The sequence below is a fragment of the Nymphalis io genome, chromosome 10 (genome assembly GCF_905147045.1).
Source record: "Nymphalis io chromosome 10, ilAglIoxx1.1, whole genome shotgun sequence".
Lineage (NCBI taxonomy): Eukaryota > Metazoa > Arthropoda > Insecta > Lepidoptera > Nymphalidae > Nymphalis > Nymphalis io.
Window position 1 is genome coordinate 7,662,189 of NC_065897.1, and position 24,091 is coordinate 7,686,279.

The following is a 24,091-nucleotide window of genomic DNA, read 5'->3' on the forward strand; positions in this document are numbered from 1 at the left end:
ACACTATCTCACTTACTCTTCAAACCGGAACACAACAGTACCAATAATTGCTGTTTGCGGTCGAATGTCTGAAGAGTGGTAGGGACCTAGCTAGACGGGCTTACTTAAAGCCCTACCAGCAAGTAGTAAAATGTAGTGTGAAAGCTCTGAATTTCACTGTAGAAGTGAATACCTTGCCAGGAAGTAAGGATGAAATGACTCTAGAAAGGAAGATGATTATTGTATAGGCTTACTTAAAGCCCTACCAGCAAGTAGTAAAATGTAGTGTGAAAGCTCTGAATTTCACTGTAGAAGTGAATACCTTGCCAGGAAGTAAGGATGAAATGACTCTAGAAAGGAAGATGATTATTGTATGTAATATTTATGTATTTTGCTCTTAATAACTATTACATTACACGTCAGCTCATAATGAAAAGCTACAGTGTTTTAAAACACCGACATCTGTTATTCGAACACAAAAAAAGAATCAAAAATATCCGACCATGAAAACTGGGAATCATTTGGGAAGGTCGATCGTTCAAATTATAATGTCCTGGTACATTATCTACACACAGCCGTCTGATCCAAAACTAAACACAGCTTGTACTATGGAAACCAGACAAGTATACTACATATACTACTTTTCTTTTGTAAATATATACTTATATAAATAATTACACCCAGACTCAGGACAATCAGACATGTCCATGCACACAAATGTCTGTCCTGGGTGGGAATCGAACCACATTGTTATTAATCACAAGATATTTGAAATATATTAATAGAAAGGTAAATATCTACCAACCACGCCAACTGGCCCGTCATTATTATTTTTTTCCGGACACTCGTTTGAAATATTCGCTCCCCTCAGGATTATTTGTTCTATGCGATTATAATATTGGTTTGAAAAAACAAAATATAATATTATATTTCTATTTGCTATTAGTGTTTTGTCCATCCTATAAAATGCTTTTCCGATTCTGGAGAGGCGTCGCCATTGACCCTAGGTAAGACATGGCGAGCGCCGAGCGGTTGAATGCGCGCCGTTTTAGTAGCGTGTTGACTGTGTATGGAAGTGCTCTTCTGTGTACACACGAGCGCGTTTCGTTACTGTTAAATTGCAATATAAATGTAAACAAAATTTAATAAACATTTTCGACACTTTAGGTTGCGCGCGTGTATAATCATTATTGTGTGTGGTTTTTACCATAAATTAAATATTTAACCTGATAATTGGAAGTAATGTAAGATAACAATTAAATAATATTTCGCTATTTTAAGGTAAGTGACAATTATAAAAGAGAAAATAATATTTAATTATTTATAATTTAATGAATTAACGGCTTTTTTATATGTACATATATTTCAGTCTTTATTTAGTTTTTACAATTGATATAATGTATTATCAATATATATACAGATATAATATTGAAACCGATATTTAATTCGAAAACTCTGGGATTCGAATTTCAAACATTTTCTTTACAAAATTTGTATCTACAATTACATTGTATTCGAAAATTGATTATAATTTTTTTTTATCTTCTCTTTCAAGTGGCAGGCAAAAGTATCTATTAATTACGATTGTGATTCTCATACTCGTTTATGCATAAATGTTTTGATTTCAGTTACTTAAATCGCAAAGAATTATTTAATCTCTAATATAAGAGAGCAATAGTCTTCGAATATGTATTTTCAAACCTGATCAATGAATGCAAGACGATGTTATATATAAAGTGTTTTTTTGTTAAATACTACAAGTCACAAATAGTATTTAAAATCAACGAATCCGAAGAATATACGGAAACAAACAGATGAGAAATATTATTATTGAGTAATATTGACATTCAATATCAGATTATCCACTGTTGGTGTTACGCATTTAGAAACGACTTAGTCAATAGCTGCCAATTTCACTTGTTTCTGTCATGGCAAAATGTAATAATAATAATAATACTCTTTGAAACACTAAAGCATATGTGAGATATAAATTTAGAGACGATTGGAAAGAAAATCATTCCTCTATTATTTTATTTATATTATGATCATAGATTATTAATAACTCTCACGAAGAAATTTTCATTATAATTTTCATGTGCCTTTTTTGAATATATAAAACGTTTTTATGTTTTATGTAGAACTGTTTTACCGTGTATTTTTTTGTTTTGTTTTGTTGTAATTATATATTTTTATATAGTTATATAAATTTTTATGGTTGAACAGTGTCTTACTTTTAATGAGACATGTAACAGCTCAACTCGACACAACGTGACTTCGCACTTACGACCAAACTTTTAATCTGAAATGTATCGTATTTCCAACCATTCATTATTACTCGCTTTGTGATCTCTCCGCTCATACCCAGCTAGCATATCAAATTTCGAATTTAATCGCCCTATTTTTTCATTATTCAAAAATTCTAGTTTACTATAAATGTTAAAGATTATTATGTTATTGATTTTTCATCAATGATCCATTGCAGCCGTTGAATATTACTATAGATGGTGATATAAAAACATCGAGAAAAACTATTGTTCAATTAAAAAAAATCTTTAAAAAAATTGGTAATGAATGAACTAGGAATGATCTGTACGAGTACATTAAATTGTTAATAATAATTTGTAATTCTAATCGAACGATATTATTTAATCTCTTATTAAAATTTTCCTTTTCGACTTTAAAAAATTCCGCTTGATTCATTAACTATTGAGTAAGGCGTAAGGTAAGGAGTATCAAATCAGAAATTCATTTAAATAAAAAATACCAGCGCAGGAATAACCTTCGGTATTTAATCTGAGTTGTTTATTTGTTATCATTGTTTAATTTGTTAAATGCCGTGCCAAGTAACTAATCAGTTTTCGATTGTGCTTCAAATAAATCACGCAAAACGTCAACAGTATTCTATGATTTCTGCGAGGCATCACAAATGCGTTTCAATAACGTTATTCCTGCATCTGTGTGGAACGACGGAACTTTTTTTAAACTGTATAGTTGAAATTGAATGAATTATTACTATAAACTTTTTTTTTATAGAATAGGAAGGCGTACGAGCATATGGACCACCTGATGGTAAGTGGTCACCAAACGCCCTTAGACATTGGCATTATAAGAAATGTCAAACATCGCTTATGTAGCCAGTGCGCCACCAACCTTGGGAACTAAGATGTTATGTCCCTTGTGCTACAGACACACTAGCTATTACACTGGCTCACTCACCCTTCAAACCGGAACTCAACAATAACAAGTACTGCTGTTTGCGGTAGAATATCTGATGAGTGGGTGGTACCTACCCAGACGAGCTTGCACAAAGCTCTATCACCAGTGCCTTTATTTATTTATCAATGCACTATGTACGTATTGATTATGACAGTATGATTATGTAGTATGTATCCGGCCGGCTATTATTGCTCTAGTCTCAACTAGCCCTATAGTTAGTATTGACAGAACGATCAAAGATATTAAGATGAAACCATAGACAATCTACTACATTTAATGATTTGATATATTCTTAACAGAAAATTTCATTGTCATGTCTTTAACACAAAACCCTACCATCAAATAACTATTGCTAATAAAATTAATAGCGTTATTTTTCATTAATTTTATTTATATTCAAATTTTAAACAAAAAGTTGATATCATACTCCGCATTATACCAAAATACTAATATCCATAGCAAGTAATTTGATTCCGCATTTATACGAAAACCACAATCTTATATTTAAGGTGTATTATTATATTAATTTTATTCCAATATCAAAAACCCTGATAATATACGGTGATAAAAACAATCGTGGTGGCGGTCCTCTCTGCTTAATACATTCTTATTTTAACTATTTTTGAATTATATGTAAAATGTGATATATGTACATACATCGTCGTTTATTTATATATATAAAAGAATAACTAACTGACTAACTGACAAATCAACGCAAAGTTCAAACTACTGGGGTTAGTACCATGAAAATTTACATACGTGTTCCATAGCTACTGTAGGTTAGAACTACAGAAGGATTTTTAAAATTTTGATATAAAAATCCTTATTTTGGCTTATTTAAAAAAAGAGCTATGGAAATTTTTATTTAACTATTAAGAATTATGACGCGAGCGAAGCCGCGGCTAAATTGCTAGTCATTTACTCATATATGTCAATCTCTTAGTTCGAAAGAAACGCTTTCGTTCGATCGTTTTTTTGTCGACTAACATTGCAAAATTGTTCTCCATGAAAAATCCTTTAATTTCAAGGGGATAATAAATATGGATTTTATGTCCACCCTGAAGGTTCATTCTAAAATTTAGTGAAAGTATTAAACGCTCAAGTCCAAACTTAGAAACTTTACCTCTTTATATTAAAGAAGATAAAGAGATTTATGTATATTACGGGTATATATTGATAAAATTGTTGCCGTTAATATTTTGTATTTTATTTCTTAAACAAACTATACTTTTTTATAAAAATAAAACAACCTCCAGGTTACTTGTTCTATTAAATACTGAACGATGAAATGATCGAAATTTGTATGGGAAATTACCTAGATTAAGAAAAATTATGTGCAAACTCATGTGTTAACAGCACTTCCACGGCGAATTGTTCTAAGCGATATGTGGGCCACCTGATGGTAAGTGGTCACCAACGCCCATAGACATTGGCATTGTAAGAAATGTTAACCATCGCTTACATCACCAATGCGCCACTAACCTTGGGAACTAAGACGTTATGTCTCTTGTGCCTATAATTACATTGGCTCACTCACCCTTTAAACCGGAACACGACAATACGAAGTACTGCTATTTTGCGGTAGAATATCTGATGAGTGGGTTGTACCTATCCAGACGAGCTTGCACAAAGTTCTACCACCAGTAATAAACCAGTAGTAATATTGTGTTACATATACTATATACTCGTATATATTCCAAATAACATAAAACAAACAAAAACATTTAGTAATACAATCGAAATTTTGTTATTTTGATAATTTAAACATTTTAATAAATAAAATTTGAAAAATCAAACTACTTGAAATATCGAGTACAATAAGAAAGCTTAAGCTTCAATCGCTTATAACAGAAATCGTACTATGTCATCTGAATAATTAGTTTTTTACTTCGAAAAATTTCGAAGAATTGTCTGAATAATATTAAAGATACGGGTAGTCACATTCGAAATATCGTCTTCGAATTCTATAAAATATAAGAGGATGCTGAAGGTATAAGAAGGTATAGATAGTAGGAATAATTAGCTATCTATTGCGGCAGCTAAGCTATTTAATATTTATTTTAGATCATATATTTCGAAAAAAAAAATCATCTCCTTTCGATGGTTTTACTCATTGACTAATATTTCTTTTTCTTATCAATTAATTGTATTAAGTGGGCGAATAACTATTTTATCTGTGTGTTATGTGGTATTTTTCTATATTTTCTCAATTTATCTTTAATAATGTTATGAATATACTCACAAACATTAAAAAAATACTAGTAAATGCGGCGAAGTTACTGTTAACACTAAAAACAAGCATAAACTTGTAACGTCTATTACCCCATTACATAGGGTAACGTTTTGTGGGGTAATATGTATCGTTTTTACATCAGAATCCCAGAAGAAAATCAAAAATATTCAATTGTAAAATTAAAGTGCTAATGAAAATTATAAAACTAACGACTTTATAGATGATTACATATCTTGGGAAAAAAACCTTTTATTTGTTGGTTATCTGGTATAAAAATAAAGAAAATGAGGTTAATTTGTGTTTTAGTTTGTTCACTGTATTGTATTTATCAATTATGAATATCTTAAATACTATATATCATATTAATTGATAATAGCATTAATGAACGGATAAGGAAAATTCTTTTTTGTATTGGGCGGGTATACTTTCCGCTTCATCTCATTTGAATTAGAAGAAGAAATACCTAAGGGTAAAAATTTTTTTATGGGCTCGAATACTATTTGAAGTTCGTTTTGTTTTTTTAACAAATAATTATTTTTATAGGTTTGGAATTTATACATAATAATTATTTATTTAACAAAGATATGTCGTAATGGACTTGATTCCAAAATATTAAATATATATACGTTCAGGTTAAATTCGACAAAAATTAATCATTTAAATAAAAGTGAAGCATAAAGAAAAGGAATCTAGACTCAGTCGAACCTCAGTCTATCCCGATCGATTTTCGACCTTATAGAAACACTTCAAAAACGATATTTTCTTTTCCTGCATATCTAAAATATGTAAAGTGGTTACAACTTATCAAACGGACGAACGTGTCTTTTGCTTTGTGAAACGCTGTATGACATTTGGTCAGCCCGACATTATCATCCGTAAAATCTGGTTGTACATTTACACGAGTCCGATTTACGGCTTGTATTTCAGTACGGCTTTACGAACATATTACTGCTTCACAATAAATTCATTTGATTTGATCGCTTTTCGAAGCCTAGATTACACACATTTTGGTATTCATGTTACGAATTTCAGTGGAAATAATTGTAGTTGACGTCTTTACAGTTGTGTTATAAAATAAAAACAATTCATTTATTATTAAAAAACATCTACAAAAATTTACGTAATTACAAGGTTTCATTTAACTCGCATGACCTTCTACACTCAGCTTTAATTCCAGACGAAGTAACTCCTCAACGGTCAAAAGCATGAAATCTTATATAAATATTAAAGATTGTTTTTAAAAAGGTACTACTACTAAAATTAATATATTTTCAAACGAAATTAGAATATTCGGTTTATATAATTGTAATTTTTGTCATTAGTATTTTTTACTGTAAGTAAAATGCTTATTATTAGCATTTATTTTTTATGTTAAGATAATAACATTACCTTATCTAGTTTAATATGTGAATATCTCATTATTAATCTCATTATTATTATCTTTACTTGAAGAATAATTTTATATATTAAGTAGGTAGGCGGACAGGCAACTGGGCACTACATAAAACATTAATCAAACCTTATAACGTCAATGCGCCACTAACCTTGGGATCTGAGATAATAACCTTTAGTATAAACTGATAATGTGTTTAAAAATTAATTAGTTACTAGCTTTTGTTTATGTGTTTGTTCTTTATTTAAATATTTCTATTTTCTGTTTTTATTTTATTTTTGATTTGTATATTTTGTAATTGTATTCTCTGTAATCGGTTGTGCATAGTTAGTTTTAAGGTAATGTAAAAAGTGTTATGAATGTGTGTTGTATACAACTGTTGGAGATCCAAATAAATAAATAAATAAATAAGATGTTATATCACTTGAGTATGTAGTTACGTTGGCTCAATCACCCTCTAAACTGGAACACAACAATACTAAATTTTGGCGGTAGAATATATATTCAGTGATTGGTACCTACCCAGTCGGGTTTAGCACAAAGCACTTATATACATATGTATATATAATATACAGTCTCATTACTATTTTCCCGATTCCACGAGTTCAATTAGGATTATACGTATCTGTTAAGTGTTGTTATTGTTGTTGTCCGTTGATTATATATCATCATTGCATTACCATGTGCGTCTAATAACAAACACAGTATAGTAAGCAATACTATTGACTGCCTCGTTGGTGTAGTGGCTTGATGTAAGGCCGCAGATCCGGAGGTCCTGGGTTTAATTCCCAGGTCGGGCCAATAAAAATGTATTGGGTTTTCCTGTCAGAAAATTCTCAGTAGCGGGCTGTTACTGAGAATTTTAAGAGAGTCTGGAATTTGGAAGTGTGTTCACTCCTTTGCCTCGGAAAGCACGTAAAGTCGTGGGTCCTGCGCTTGAACTCTTTCCGGTCGTGTCGGATTGCCGTCCCATCCGATTATGAGAGCTAGGGAATAGAGAGTGCACCTGTGTTTGCGCACACACTCGTGCACTATAATATCTCCTGCGTAGTTGGCTAATCTCTCTTGAGATTTTCCGCCGTGGCCGAAATCGGTCTGGAGGACATTATTATTAGTAAGCAATACATTAATATAGATCGATTTAGCAGTAAGTCACTTCAATTTCATAGGTTATGTCTGCAATTTGTCAGGTAGTGAACGCTGGTTACGATGATAACACAAATTTGTATATTAATTTATTTTATTTATAAACTTTATTAAAACTAAAGAAGTAAATACTTCCTCTCCTTTTGAGAAGGATTGGAGTTCACTCCATTATATTACTAATGCGGGTTGGTGGATACATACGTGGCTGATTTTATTTGACAAGTGTAGTTTCCTAACGATATTTTCCTTCGTAAATAAACACATAATAATCTGGTTGTTCTTGTTCGGATTTTTACTTCGTTTAAGATTCATGTCTTTGAACCACTGGGCCATAAACGGATTTTATAAATTTTATCAATTCAAAACATAGTAGTTTGTATATATAAAGAATATGTAATTGATTGGTGTCCGTGTGGTTTTGAATCATTTGAGAATGTTTTTCTTTTATATTCTTTGTACCAACCCAATATTATTATTTTTAGCTTTAAGCGGAAACTGAATTCTTATATTTATGATATACATACTCGTATTTAATTTAGTTTCTGATAAATTAAGATAATTTTATCAATTATTAAAATACCCATTTTATTATATTTTCTGGTTTTAGATTATTTATTTATGAAATAGGTAGGTGGTCTGGCAAATTACCTGATGGTAAGTGGTCTCTACCGCTCATAGAAATTGGCATTGTATGTAATATTAACTATTCCGTACATCGCCGATACCCTTTCAACCTTCGGTACAGATCCCTTGCGTCTGTAGTGACACTGACTGGAATACAACAATACTAAATATCATTGTTTGGCGATGAATGAAATTTTCAGACACAATGAACATAGGGTATGTTGCTGTTTAGCGGTAGAATAACTGATGAGTTGGTGGTATCTTCCTAGGCGGGCTTGCGCAAATGAAAACCACTAAGTAAGATCTGTGGTAGGACATTGTTCAGGCTTGCCAGGATCAGTATCAAAATTCAATAGTTATTCTACAGTTAAATTTTAATATATTGCTGTTTAGTGGTAGAATGTGCTTTTGTTTCCTATTTCCTAAACAATGTTTTATATGTTTAATAGAATTAAGATGCTATCGTTAGAAAAGGCGAGTCAAACAAGACTTTTATCATTTCGTGTATGTAAATGTATCCGGAAAAAATATAACTACATAATTTTATCATGTCAAAAACTACCTAAGCCGTAAAATACCTACTATTATAATTATTACTACGAATGAAACTTATTATGGGATGAAAGCATAATGTTTATTTTATGAATGTCTTATTACTAATATAAAAGTTTTTTTTGTGTAAGTATTTATAGGTAGATGCCATTAATGGCGGCTAGGGAATTGTGACAATATATCTGAATGTCTGTCATAAATAACCCCTATAAATCTCAACATGCTGCCATTGTTGAAAGTTATCGTAAAATATGACATTAACCAACATCGCTTCCGGCGTCATTACGTCTATAATTATTTTATTATCTATGCTTTATTAAAATATTTATTTTAATCTAGAATTGAAATATGGCAATATATTTACTAATTTTGACTTTAGAGAAATTTAAGTATTTAATTCATTCGTCTATATTATAGATTTAAATTTCTGTACTCACCCCTCTGGATTCGGCAATAAACAAGTACAACAGTTTATTCTGATTTTTATCTAACTCCTACATTTTTTTGTAAATGTATTTAATATTAGAATTGCCTGTTATATAGTAATAATAGTATATTATCCAAGTATATATTGTTATTCCATATGTTATATGATTCATAATTTATTTAAATACATAAATAAAATGCTTATGTCAGAATTTTTTAATGTTTTATTTATTTCGATAACTCCAGCGTATTGTATATGAAATAATTACCTTTTAAGTCATCCATTATTCTTTTTAAACATAAAATAAAATATTGTGAAATCTTGAATTATTTTTGTATCACAGGTTAAGTATCATATGGTCTGGCCAATTTAAATTTATACAAATACCAACTACTATATGTATATAAGTGCAACCTCGATATAACAAATCGGAAGGGAACAATTAAATATTCGTTATATCAAGTAATTCGTTGAACTGAGGTTATGTTAAGGTTTGTTATGTTGAGGTTAGGTTGGTCTAAAATTCGTTATAAAGAGGTAAAAAAAATAGTTTTATTCACCTCAACATTACGTAATTATTAGATTAAGAGTCATACATTGGTGGGAACTTTATATAAAGGTTTTGGGTTGACAAAATTCGTTAATTAGAGGTATATATACTTTTTCTTGATAGTTGAAAATTCGTTATAAAAAGGTTGTTCGCAACAAATGTTCGTAATGTAAAGGGATATTTTACATTGACAATTCAAGGGGATTACGAAGAATTTGTTAAATTCAGGAAGTCGTTATATTGAGGTACGTTATTAAGGTTGCACTGTGTATATATATTTTTATATAGAATAAGAAGGTGGACGAGCATATGGGCCATCTGATGGTAAGTGGTCACCAACGCCCATTGACATTGCCATTGTAAGAAATGTTAACCATCGCTTGCACCATCAATGCGCCACCAACCTTGGGAACTAAGATGTTATGTCCCTTGTGCCTGTAATTACACTGGCCCACTCACCCTTCAAACCGGAACACAACAATACCAAGTACTGCTATAATTAATTAACAATTATTTTGATACTAGATCATAATATTATACCACATATCATTATATAATCTATAAAATCATCATTGGCTTTAATAAAATAATTTATTAATCAATTTAAAGCGAAATATTTTATTAAGATTTATTTGCTCAAATTAATATTATAACAATTATCAAATGAACTTACTAAAATAAATCATTAGTAAAATATGGCATCAATTATATTTCAGTCGTAGCCATTAATTAATTAAATCTGTATTGGATATTGGATTATTGGATGAATAGGTAAACAATATTTCCTTTTTTTACATGACTTATGATAATATGAAATAAAACAACTTAATGGTAGATAAATATTTATGTTGTATGCTAAATTTGAGCAACTTCTGAACCTTTCGAAAATTTGGTGTATGTATGTTTTTTGGGAGACAATGAAATACTGATGACAATGAGATAATGATTTTTTTGTTTTATTATATATAACGTAGGTAAAGATTTAAATGACACGGTAGCACGCGAAAGCGATCCTGTGGCGCTCCTCGTTAAGGTAACGCTGGTTTTTTTGTGGGTATTCCGATGTTCGGGGCGCACTCGGCGCCTTGGACACCGGCTAGCCCCACACACCCCACACTGTTCCCGTGGGGAAAATGCGTAACGCGTTTTACCAGCATTAAAACAAAAGGTAATGTTTCAATCGTCCATTATATTCTGGAATCTGTTTTACAATAACCTCTCAATATACCTAATTATAATATATATATTGACTGCCTCGTTGATCTAGTGGCTTGATGTAAGACCGCAGACTCGGAGAACCCATCCCATCGGATTATGACAGTTAGGGAATAGAGAGTGCACCTGTGTTTGCGCATACACTTGTGCACTATAATATCTCCTGCGTAGTTGGCTAATCTCTCTTGAGATTGGCGCCGTGGCCGAAATCGGTCTGGAGGACATTATATATAATGAGGATAAATTAATTTTATTTGCAATTATAGTTTTTTTTCGAGATTTAGGTATTATTTTTTGTAAAGCTACCACTGGTTCGGAATTTCAAATTTCGAATAACAAAGGTATGTTAATAGATATAATTAAATGTATGTCCAATGCCTAAAAATTAACAATACTACTTATAATTCCACCCTTAATTATAATCTTATATTATGTTTTAAGCCTTATTTATTTATGTTCATTTTAAAATAAGATTAAAATAAATAAATAAATAGATATGTATATTGGTCAATGTTATATATAGTATATAAAGAAATATAAACACATTCATACCATAGGCTAGCTAATTTAGCTGAAAATTCACTTACGACCCCAATAATGGTTGCGATCTGTTCGTTAATATATACATATGTATATGCATATTCATCTTTGTTGTGGACTATCTAATCCACGTAAAGGTGATCCTTAGATTAACACTAAGAAGTCTTATAGGATTATATGAACAAGAGACTCGTAGAAATGTATTCATTATAGACCTTGTTTCTTGTCGTGACAAGGTTGCCTCAACAAGTATATGAATAGTAGTATATAAACTAAAGGCGTTACATAATTGGGTGTTAAACTTACCGCAATAATAACGGATCTCACCTCATACCAATATTTTTTAAATCGTAAATTAACAAAAAAAAAAAACAAAAAAAAAAACAAATTTGTAGTATCATAAGTACAGACAAATCAGCTTGAAGTAGTTTTTACATATTGTCATTGTTTATTTTTTAGATATTCTTTTCTATTTCGTATTGACATTTTATTTGAAAAGCTTACAAAATGTTATTCATTTCTAATATTTAAGTAATACCCCGTCACCAATCCACACCGATGAGCAAAGTCTTTCTTCTATCTGGTATTCAGCGGAACTCCATATTCCGTTTATAGCCATATCGTATTGGAATAAGCTCCAAATAATTTTTTCTCCGAATTTTCGTATAGCAAAGTTACTAAAACATTTTTATTAAGAGATTTTCAAACAACATTTTTAAATTAATTTATGCAGGGTATATTTATTGATTGGCTACTGTATTTTATACATATTATCTTATATTATTACATAGGCATTAATTTATATAACTAAATTACTGTTTATTTATCGAAAATGTAATTAGTTAAAAAGTCAACATCTTTCCTCACTGAATATTTAAATATTTTTATGTATATTATATATGTAAATTAAAACTTCAAATTAGATTAACATTAATAAAATTTTGTATGTTATTGGTTGAAGGTTATTTAGTGATTTAGTTCAATATATTTGTTTTGTACGCTGCCCAATCGAATATGACCTTTTTAATATTAACTATTAATTAAAATGAAGTTGTACTATGCAGGGAGGAAATAGTGTCAACACCTGGGTTCAATGCCACAGGACAATCTTTTAGACAGCGTGGTCTTGCTTTAAATTTGTAATGTACTTTGATCTTTTAATTTTAATTTTGTATTTTATAAAAATGTCTGTATAAAAATTAAAACCTTTATATTACATTGGTTCTAGTTGTACTTTTTCAATAAATAATATAAGTAACAGCCTGTGAATGTACCACAGCTGGGCTAAGGCCTCTTCATTTTTGAGGAGAAGGTTTCGAGCTTATTCTACCACGCTGCTCCAATGCGGAATGGTGGAATACACATGCGGCAGAATTTCAGATATTTATTAATTATCTGAATTAAATAATTTATTACAGAATTATTTACATGAAAGCCTTTAATAATATATACAAATTCTTTCATAATGCATTTTGAAGCCATGTACATGCAGTTTGCTAGTACACACTTTGATTTGAACCAAATTATAAGAAGTTATTTTTTATTTTTAGTTATTTTTTATTTAATTTCGAATATTACAATTGTTGTATTTAATTTAGGTTTCAGAGTGAATTTACAAAATGTGAAAGAAATGTAATGTTTCGTTAAACAAAGATTTAGGGCAGAGTCATTTTTGAATGATTGGTCTGTTGCTTCATATTTAAATTTGGATGGACGGACGCGGACCTTTATTTTACATTAAGAAAAATATTTCCTAATGTTGATGCAACTCACTTTGGTTAGTAAACAAGTTAGACGACTTTGAATTTTATAAGCGGAATTCGTACTTTTGATTAAAAATATTATGTATAGGTACAATTATAACGTTAAGATATATTACTTGGTGGTAGAACTTTGTGCAAGCTCGTCTGGATAGGTACCACCCATTCATCAGATATTCTACCGCAAAATTGCAGTACTTGGTATTGTTGTCTTTCGGTTTGAAGGGCGAGTGACCCAGTGTAATTGCAGGCACAAGGAAAATAACATTTTAGTTCCTAATGTTGGTGACACATTGGCGATGTAAGCGACGGTTAACATTTCTTACAATGTTAATGTCTATGAGCGTTTGTGACCACAGGTGGCCCATATGTTTATCCGCCTACCTATTGTATAATATATATATTAAAGATTTAATTATATGATGAAAAAAGATAAAATACAGTAAAAATAAAACGACTATTATGATTATTATTAATTGTAGTACAAAAGAGAAGAAAAAAATAAAACAAATATTTGACTATATCTGAACTACAAATATATTAAGAATTCTTTGTAACATTTCCGGATTTAACTAATGCCAAGTAACAACTAAAAACTAAAACTAAACTAAACTAAAACTAAACGTACTAAACTTTCTCTATAGCTTGCAAAATTAGCAGGCTGAAGTGGCAGTGGGCTGGTCACGTATGTCGTAGGACCAATGGCCGTTGGAGCAGACGAGTCCTAGAGTGGAGACCGCGAATCGGCAAGCGCAGCGTAGGGCGCCCTCCAGCCAGGTGGACCGATGACCTTAAGAAGGTGGCGGGCACCAACTGGATGCGGAAGGCGGAAGACAGGAAGCTTTGGCGCACCTTGGGAGAGGCCTATGTTCAGCAGTGGACAACGATTGGCTGTTGATTGAAGTAACAACTAACAACGTATGTAGATCAAAGTTAGTGGCATACTTAAATGTATATTGATAAGCTACGATAAACAAAAATATTAAAAATAGCTTAACTTCTTAATAGTATTTGTCAATCAATTCATCTAATAATAATTTTAGAAATCACATACTAGTTACTTTTCATGCAACATTGACCATATGATACTTATAGCGTTTCTAGAATACGCGCATCAAAATAGTATATGATTATACTAAGTCGATTGTTAACATAACATTATCGGATAAGTAATGAAGTGAGTTCTTACAGAAAAGCACTGGTGCCCACCAATAATTATAACTATTTCTTTTTAAAATGTGTTAAATTACTTCCAATTTGATACTATTTTACCGGTGACCATGTACAAGAATCATATGACATGTGAATATGGTTGTCAGGCCAGTCCGGATAAAGCCGGACAGAGTTAGACTTGCTGGACGCGTCATTAGACGGTTTGTCCGGCTTTTGTTAGGCTTTTTACATTTGACCAATTTAGGGTATTTGGCCTTTTTTACCAAACTGCTTAGCTTGCTGATCCGCCTGGCTATTTGGTTTAAGGACCTGCCAACCCTACTAATATGAATAAAATAACATAAGGTGTTACTTATAAACGTTGAATAGCGGGTGATTAGGTAAACAATGCTGTCATCTTGTTTCGAATTTAATTTCTCTCCTTCTGTCAATATTGGTTAATATTGACAGAAGGAGATAAATCAGTGTTTAACCTAACACCTGCTTCCTCCCTCCTCACAAAGTAGAAACTAGAAAGCATATAATATACTTAAAATCTGAGTGGATGATACATGGTATTTAGTAAAACATACTATAAAGCGATTATTGGTTAAGCATCACGTATTCCAGACGGCCATCTGGGCTTTATATGTACATTTAAAGGAAGCTCTTTAGCAGTACTCGTTGCATATGTAAAACCCTTTTACAGTAGTAACAAATAATTTATTTTGTACTGAATTTTGACTTAGAAAATGTAGTCTCACTGAAGTCAAAGGAGTTCAAATTTAAATAAAATCTTCTGTTTTTTTGTCCCATGGTATTTGAAATCGGAATTGAAGTCATGGTTTGTTTGATATTTTCAACACGTGGTCAAGATATACGTAAGTTATTCATACTCGTAGTTTCATTTAAGTTAATGTTAATAATGTTGTATCACTGCGATATAGCAAACACATAAATATTAAAAATATTTATGTACGTTAGTTACTCAGATTATAAGAGAAAGGGAATACAAAATCAAAGCTAATAGAAACTCCCGGTAGTGTGAAACGCCGCGGCGTTTTTTATGAGATAGATAGGCGGACGGAATAATTGTTCACCTCATGGTAAGTGGTCATCACCGCCCATAGACTTTGGTAAGCAATATTAACCATCCCGTTCATCGTCAATGCGCCACCGACCTTGGCAACTGAGATGTCCTTTGAGCCTGCTGTTATATTGGGTGACTCACCATTGAAATTAGAACACAACAATACTAAGAATTGCTGTTTGGCGGTAGAATATCTGATGAATGGGTGGTACCTATCCACCCTGCTACGTTCTTTTTGTTAAGATTTTAAAGGTGTTGTCATTTTAATTTTTAATTATGTGTTCGAATTCTGTAAAAAATGTTCTCAGAAATTAAAAAAAATTGACCGAAAGATCATTGCCTATGTGAATTTTATTTTAGATTTATTTGTCATTAATTTAAAATTTGTTTAAATTAATTACATTATGTTACTGATGACTGATGTGTTCCAATACAAAACCTCAACGAATATAGCTTGGTCATTTCTAGTTGTCCGGTTGTCAGGTTTCATTGAAATGTTTCTCCTAGGTTAATTTAAATAAGACAAAAAGAAATAAATGAAAAGAACAATGTTCACTTTGTTGTATTTGTGTTCAATAAGAAACTTTAAACCAAAGACAAAAACTGCATAATGCCAAAAAGAATTTTTTTTACGATGATGATGATGCAAATCAAAGCTTAAAAATAAATGTGTTTTTTATCGTTATCTTTTGTACATAATCATATCATGTTTTATTAATATTATATAAATATAATATTATTATATATCAAAATATTCATTAATTAAAAGCTCAGTATAAAGTTTTAAAATTATTAGATTTCGATATAAAATATAATACGGTTTTTTTTAATATGTGGGTTTTCTACTACCGTGGTCATTAAAATGCGATTGAACGTGCGCTCCCCGTGCGCTTTAATAGTAACCACAGCACCTTATATTAAGAGCAATTCGATTTAAAAGTAATTTGATTTAAAGATACCGGTAGTATTGTATTTTTTTTTTTATTGCATTCATAGTCGAAATAAGATCGAAGTCATAAACTAACATCTACGGGTACATCAACATTTTTTTAATTGAGTCTATAAAAAGTTGTACCTACAATTAATAAAATAAGATTCAGGATTAACAAAGAAAAAAAACGTGTTGATAAGGTATGTATGTATTCTTATATTAAAAAATATAAGAAAACGTGCGACCACATTCTCAATGCGGATGCATACAAATAAGTTGACTTTTTTAATAAGCACAAAATATCCTTGTATTAAGTCCGACATTTAAAAGTTTAGGTTTCGTTGTATAAGTAAGCAAAAACATTATCCACTAGACAAATTAATTTTATTTATTCTTGTTAAATTAAGTATTTTACGTTATGTACCATCGTCGTACGCATCGAATGTTTTTTGGGATTATAATTGGATTTTCGATTAGGTTTGCCTTGAACTTTGAATTTAGTCTGTGTTTTTTACTATTGAAAATTGAACGCACAACTTTCGTATATTTTATAATATATATTTACTTACTACTGTGCAATTCTTCTACTATGCAATTTCTAATTGAATATATATATATCATAACGACCACTTTCATTTTTCAACCATCAAATCAGAATTTGTTTATATACACAATACATCCTTGATTGGGTCGCCTAACTCGATACTAGTACAAAGACATGAGAGTGCGTACGTAGCTGTTAGACTATTAATTTTTTTTCTCAAGTGACGAAAACACTGCACTTGTAATATCAACATTTTGCTCAGTCAGGTCGCAATACAAATTAAATAGTTCCTTATACGAGAACGTTTATTTTACTGGATTTTATAGACAATAGAAATAAAAATTCAACAAAATTTCAAATCAATGGGATGGATGAAGATTTTAAAATTTAAAATGCAATTGAAAGTAACAGATGACATTTTATTAAGATATATAGTGGAAATACTTTCAATACAAATATAAATATAAATAAATATCCTGGGACATAATTCACACACGGCCATCTGATCCCAAACTAAGCAGAGCTTGTATTATGGAAACCAGACAACTGATATATTTATGTCTGGTTTCCATAGTACAAGCACATTTACTACTTTTCTTTTGTAAATACATGCTTATATGGAAAATTACACCCAGACTTAGGACAAACAGACATGTTCATGCACACAAATGTCTGTCCTGGATGGGAATCGAAATTACAACCTTCAGCTTGAAAGGCTATACCAACTACGCCAACCAGTCCGTTGGCGTGGTGCCAAAAAAAACCATTTTAATGGTATAATATCTTACGAAAATTGTAGACCTTAACATTACAACAGGAAAGGCCGTGACTGATCTATTTATAAATAAGTAATAGTAACCACTTTAAAGCATAAATTTAATTTATTCTTTAATTTGATCCGTCTGTATAAGAGTATTTATTCTTGTTTATTTATATAATATATTAAGCGTTATAAAGTCGCTTGACTTTGTAACGCTTTTTTCATGCATATTTAACGCTTTTTTAATGCCTGTTTAATTAAATTTAAAATATTTAGAAATAATCTGTGGATACTTGTCCGGTTTACAGATTAATTATATATAACAATTGTTTTTAATTAAACATCAACATTTTTTCATAAAATATCATGCATTACAAAGAACCATATTAATCAAATTAAAATATAACCAATATATATGTATATTATATATTGTATGTTATATGTATATTATATATTGGTTACATTTTAATTTATATATATTGGTGGTTTTATTAGTTTTGTTCAACATACCGCGTGACAAACTTTCCGCTCTGCTGCGATTGCATTTCATGGGACGTCGGTCGGCCTGTGTGCAAAAACAATTTTATTAGTTGAAACTAATTGGACAACTTTATAATTTTTAAATACGAGACTATTAGTATTTAGGATATTGCTTCTGCTTAAGTAAACATATTTTTATCCATATCATTGTATAGTAAAAAGGTATAATAATAAACGTTGTTACAGATGGTCTGATGGCCTAATTACCCATCTCTTCCAAAAATCCAATCAGAGAATGAATTTGGACAAATAATCTGGGTACTTACAAATATTTACACGAACAATATAATTAATAAATAGTTATATAAAAAAAAAACAAATATACTATATTATTATTATTCACTAATACATATTTTAAAATATGACTGTCACATCAATAACATAAATGTGAAATGAGAGCAAAAATATTTTATAACAACTTAAAATATCATTTCTTCTTATAATTTTTAAAGGATAATATTTTGAAGCCTAAGGTCTGACTTGGCTAGTTTTTATATACAAATTATATTATAGCCTTCGCAAGTTCTAAAGCTGTAAGTTCTTATTATTCCGAAAATTTGGCTTTCTGGTAAAAACTAGCTATCAAACATAGGGCTCTTTAATGACTGTTTTAGTAGGAAATAAATAATAATTCGTATATGAGAATTTTATGTTGTATAAACAAATTTGAGGGTTGACCCTTGAACTTGGCACCCATTTAGATTTCTTTTGTCGTTAAAGTCAACAACCAAGGCATATGTCATAATATTGAATTTGGCTCTCATTTCACATTTATGTTTTTGATTGGATATAATTACTTTTTGTACAGAAATTATCTAGTAGTATAAAAAACTTTAAAAAAAATTAAGGTATTCAACTTGTTATATATTCACGTCAAGATCTTAAAATCCACATAAAGACCGGCAGTCATCAATTTTGATTGCTGATTCTTAAATTACAGGCACTATATGTAATTGTTCCTAACAGAATCAATTAATTAAAAATTTATAATAAAATGATAAAAAATTATTAATTTCTGATTTATTCCTTTGTATTTATCCAATTACCTATCTGGATGCCGAATTTGAACTTTTTAGGTCATCTGGAACTAGGTTAGAGTTTTGATCTATAGGTCAGTCAGTAATAAAAATGACGATTTTTGGACGTTAATATCTAAATAACCGTTCGAGGTGTGTTTTTGAAATTTGGAGCACATATGTATCTCGCACTATACTCTCAGACTCAATCTATAAACCAAATTTGACATGGTTATGAGTAATAGTTTTTGAGTTATGAGGTGGTCAAAAGTGGCTCCAAATGGTTCGTGTAATATTACATATGGTGCTGCTTGCCAGTTCTGTTAGCATGAACTTGGCTTAACACGCTACCGCGTGTCTAGATACAAATTTTTTTAAATAAAGTTGTCTTAATTATTATTCAGGTAATATTTTAAACAGATTTCTTGAATATACTAAGTTATATATAAGATTTATGTAATGATAATTCAAACAATTTTTAAAGTATTTTATGGAAATACGAGCGTTTTAGTGTGAGTGTCGAAATTATGTCTGTTTTATTTCAATCGGTTTATAAATAAACAAGTTATATCCATTTCAAGAATCATGTTGAACATTTATTCGATAAAAATGCTATAAAATAACTTTGTCAGTTGAAATTTCTGAATCTTTAGCTACCTATAAATGACAGTCTGTAAAATAATGATTGATTGAAAGTTTATAGGAACAAAACAAAGTTAAAAAATGGACAGTTTCAGAGATTTAGAATCTTCCAATGTAAGTTGAGCTCAGATCTATATTATCAAACAATTTATACATAAACTTATGCTGTATATACGTCGGTTAAACGCGCCCACGCGTAAAGATAAAGCACGCCGACTGCCGCGCTGTTGCCTATAGCATTGAGTTATTTGCAGCGAACGTGAAAGCGAATGTCGGAGACACACGGCGCTCCCTAGAAACAGGGGTCGGGTAAACCTCTGTCTGTATTTGTTTGTGATATATTTTGTTTTTTTTTTTTTTTTTTTATAGAATAGGAAGGTGGACGAGCATATGGGCCACCTGATGGTAAGTGGTCACCAAACGCCCTTAGACATTGGCATTGTAAGAAATGTCAACCATCGCTTATAGCCAATGCGCCACCAACCTTGGGAACTAAGATTTTATGTCCCTTGTGCCTGTAATTACACTGGCTCACTCACCCTTCAAACCGGAACACAACAATATCAAGTATTGCTGTTTTGCGGTAGAATATCTGATGAGTGGGTGGTACCTACCCAGACGAGCTTGCACAAAGCCCTACCACCAGTAAAAACCAGTTAGGTTAGGGTAGTAGCTTATTAAAGAAAACTGTACAAATTACAGATAAAAAAATATAACAATATATGTAATTCTCATTTCTTGTTTTTCGATACTATATATTTAACTTGTTAAAGGATAAATGTTGTATGGAAGTCTAGTTCAAAGTAAGAAGTATGAAATGTCATTCTGGTTAGAAAAAAGTATTTTACGGCTTTTTTTTTCATCAGTGAACTCACAGCGATGCCCGTAGTTTGACTTAATATTATTTATATCGATCTAAATGGGTTGAACCAAAATTTATTTCATACATGTCTTCCGATCTACGATGCTGTAGCTCAGATGCCTCCGTCGTCCACGTTGTTGTTAATGCTATAAATTCAGATCAAACAAATTTATTTAACTCACTGAAACCTTTATTTATCTATACTAATATTATAAAGCTGAAGAGCTTAAACGCGGTTATCTCAGGAACCGCTGGTTCGAATAAAAAAATATTTTAGTGTTGAATAGCCCATTTATCGTGGAAAGCTATAGGCTATATAACATCACGCTACGATCAATAGGAGCGGAGAATGAAATGTGTCGCAAAAACGGGGAAAATTTATTCCTTTTGAGAACGGAAGCTCCGTTGCGTGCGCTGCGTAAACGGTTAAAGTTACACAACAATCATGTATGACGCAATAGTTCCTCTTGAAAAGTTTAAAAAAAGTCCGCGTTAGGATATATCTATCTTTTGTTGTATATATTGAAATATTATAAAGTCTGCTTTTAGTGATTTCTTTAAGTTATACGCGGGTGAAACTTTATTAAATCAGACTCAAAGTTTAACGTCTCTTAATGTCGGGTATAATTACTTTATTAGAGTCTTGAAGAAGACAAATTCGTTGTGCGTTATATGTTTCATGTTATATGAAACATTTCGAGTAAGGGATCGGATGAAGTTGGAGATGAGGGGGTGCAGTGACAGTAATCTTAATTCCATACAAATTGCAGATAACGTCAAAGATCTCATAAGAAATAAAAATAAGTAAAAATTAGGAGCACTAGACATGAAGTGATAAACATTACTTATAAAATACGAAAATTTATTTGATTAAAGTAGGCTTTTGTAAAAACTTTTAAATCGTAATTTTTCAGGATTAATTACTCGCAAATGCAAAGCTACCACCGGTTCGGAATGTAGATTTTACAGAGAAAAACCGGCAAGAAACCTCTTTATTACTTTTTTCCACCATTTTAATTTTAAAGTTTGTCCATCAATTCAAAAATATACAGACGAATTGAGAATCTCCTCCTTTTTAGAAGTCGGTAAACAATTTATAGGCTCCAAACCTTCTCCTCAAAAAGAGGAGAGGAGGCCTTGAGCCCAGCAGTGGGACATTCACAGGCTGTTACGGTACGGTAAACAATTTAAATATGCAAGATTTACGAAAAAATGTAATTTCATAAATATAACAAATTGTTTGATTTAATGCATTTTTTGGTATTATTACGAATAAAAACGGAGTATAGACCAAGAGATCAATTGCTAATTAATTTATTTCTCTTTATTTATTAAAATATAAAACGGTTAATTTACTAAATAGTTTCATAAGAAAGAGGCAAGTACATCTTAATATTAAATAAAATATGAAGAGTAATTATAAATTTTTATTTTAAGATTGTTCTGTGGCATTGAATTAATCTTTTAGACGGCGTGTTTTTGCTTTAAATTTGTAATAAGTATTTTGTTCTTTTTATTTAAATTTTGTATTATAAAAATGTCTGTACATAAATATATAATAAATTATGAATGTAGTAAAAAATAAATAAATAAAATATAAGATTAATTTGGTAATAAAATGAGTAACATGTTTTCGGTATTATTCACCTAAATTAAATTTATTTATTATACTTATAAAAAAATTAAATGTTTGAACAAACTTTTCATTTTCTTACAGGTAGCCAGATTTTATTAATATGAAAATGGAGTATGTTGATGAAGAAATTTATTTGCTAAACGGAACGAATGGAACTGAGCAAACTTCCAGTTTCTCGGAGCCAGAATCACTCAATGTGATCATTCCTCTCACTATTATTTACGTCACCATTTTCATTGCCGGCGTTTTAGGAAACATAAGCACATGTGTTGTGATTGGCCGAAATCGATCGATGCATACAGCCACGAACTTCTACCTCTTCAGTCTAGCAATCTCCGATCTACTTCTTTTATTGTGCGGACTACCTCTTGAAGTATACCGCTTATGGAAACCATTATCTTACCCTCTCGGTGAAGTGGTATGCATCACGTTTGGACTTATATCGGAAACGTCTGCGAACGCAACAGTGTTAACAATAACAGCATTTACGGTGGAAAGATACTTTGCAATATGTCGTCCCTTTATATCACACACTATGTCTAAATCCTCTAGGGCAGTGCGTTACATCATACTCATTTGTATTTGTGCCCTATGTGCTGCTGTGCCTCAAGCTATGCAATTCGGTGTAGTGACATATAGTAAGAAAGGTCAAAATATTAGAGCTTGCACGGTGAAGGGTCATGGAGTGCATCAAGTGTTTGTTACGTCAAGTTTTGTGTTTTTCGTAGTACCGATGTCATTGATAACAGTACTGTACGCGTTGATTGGTGTCAAACTCCGTTCATCACGTATCCTTCATATTGTAAAAAAGCCTTCGGATGATTGTAAGCGTTTTAATGGAGCGCCGAGGTTCAGAAACGGTGCTTCGCAGAGAAAGGTCATTAGAATGTTAAGTAAGTACTTTGTAATTATTTTAATTGTATGTTTTTTTTTTATTAAAAATCTAAAGATAATGAAAAATAATTCGTATTTTATTGGAGATGTACGCGCATATAATTTTATTTTTTAAATATTTACTGAAGTATAGTTAATATGTCTATTTTACAATATTACACGGTGAGATAAGAAGTGCTTTCTGCTTGAAAGAATAGCGACAGTAGTATGACATCTATACTAATATTAAAAATGCGAAAGAACTTATGTCTGTTACACTTTTATGGGTAAATCACTGAACTGATTTTGATACATTTTGATTGAGCTTGAACCTCAAGGAAGGTATCAGGCTACTTTTATCATGCCTGCTAAACTCTGAAAGAGCGTAAGCTTGTTATAAGCTGGTATGG

At 30.9% G+C, this 24,091-nt stretch overlaps 1 protein-coding gene across 4 annotated transcripts in view; it reads left to right on the plus strand.

Moving 5' to 3' along the window:
* The first annotated feature begins 1,207 nt into the window (after positions 1–1,207).
* Positions 1,208–24,091, plus strand: part of LOC126771014 (pyrokinin-1 receptor-like) — a 42,375-nt gene continuing 19,491 nt past the window's right edge. For 3 of the 4 annotated variants that reach the window (XM_050490646.1, XM_050490649.1, XM_050490650.1), the window contains exons 1-2: positions 1,208–1,260; positions 22,890–23,701. In XM_050490646.1, the coding sequence (XP_050346603.1) occupies positions 22,909–23,701 (793 nt within the window). In that variant the 5' untranslated portion in view covers positions 1,208–1,260; positions 22,890–22,908. Of the gene's footprint in view, positions 1,261–14,531; positions 14,554–22,889; positions 23,702–24,091 lie in introns of those variants that run through there. The other variant, XM_050490648.1, reaches the window with a different exon arrangement.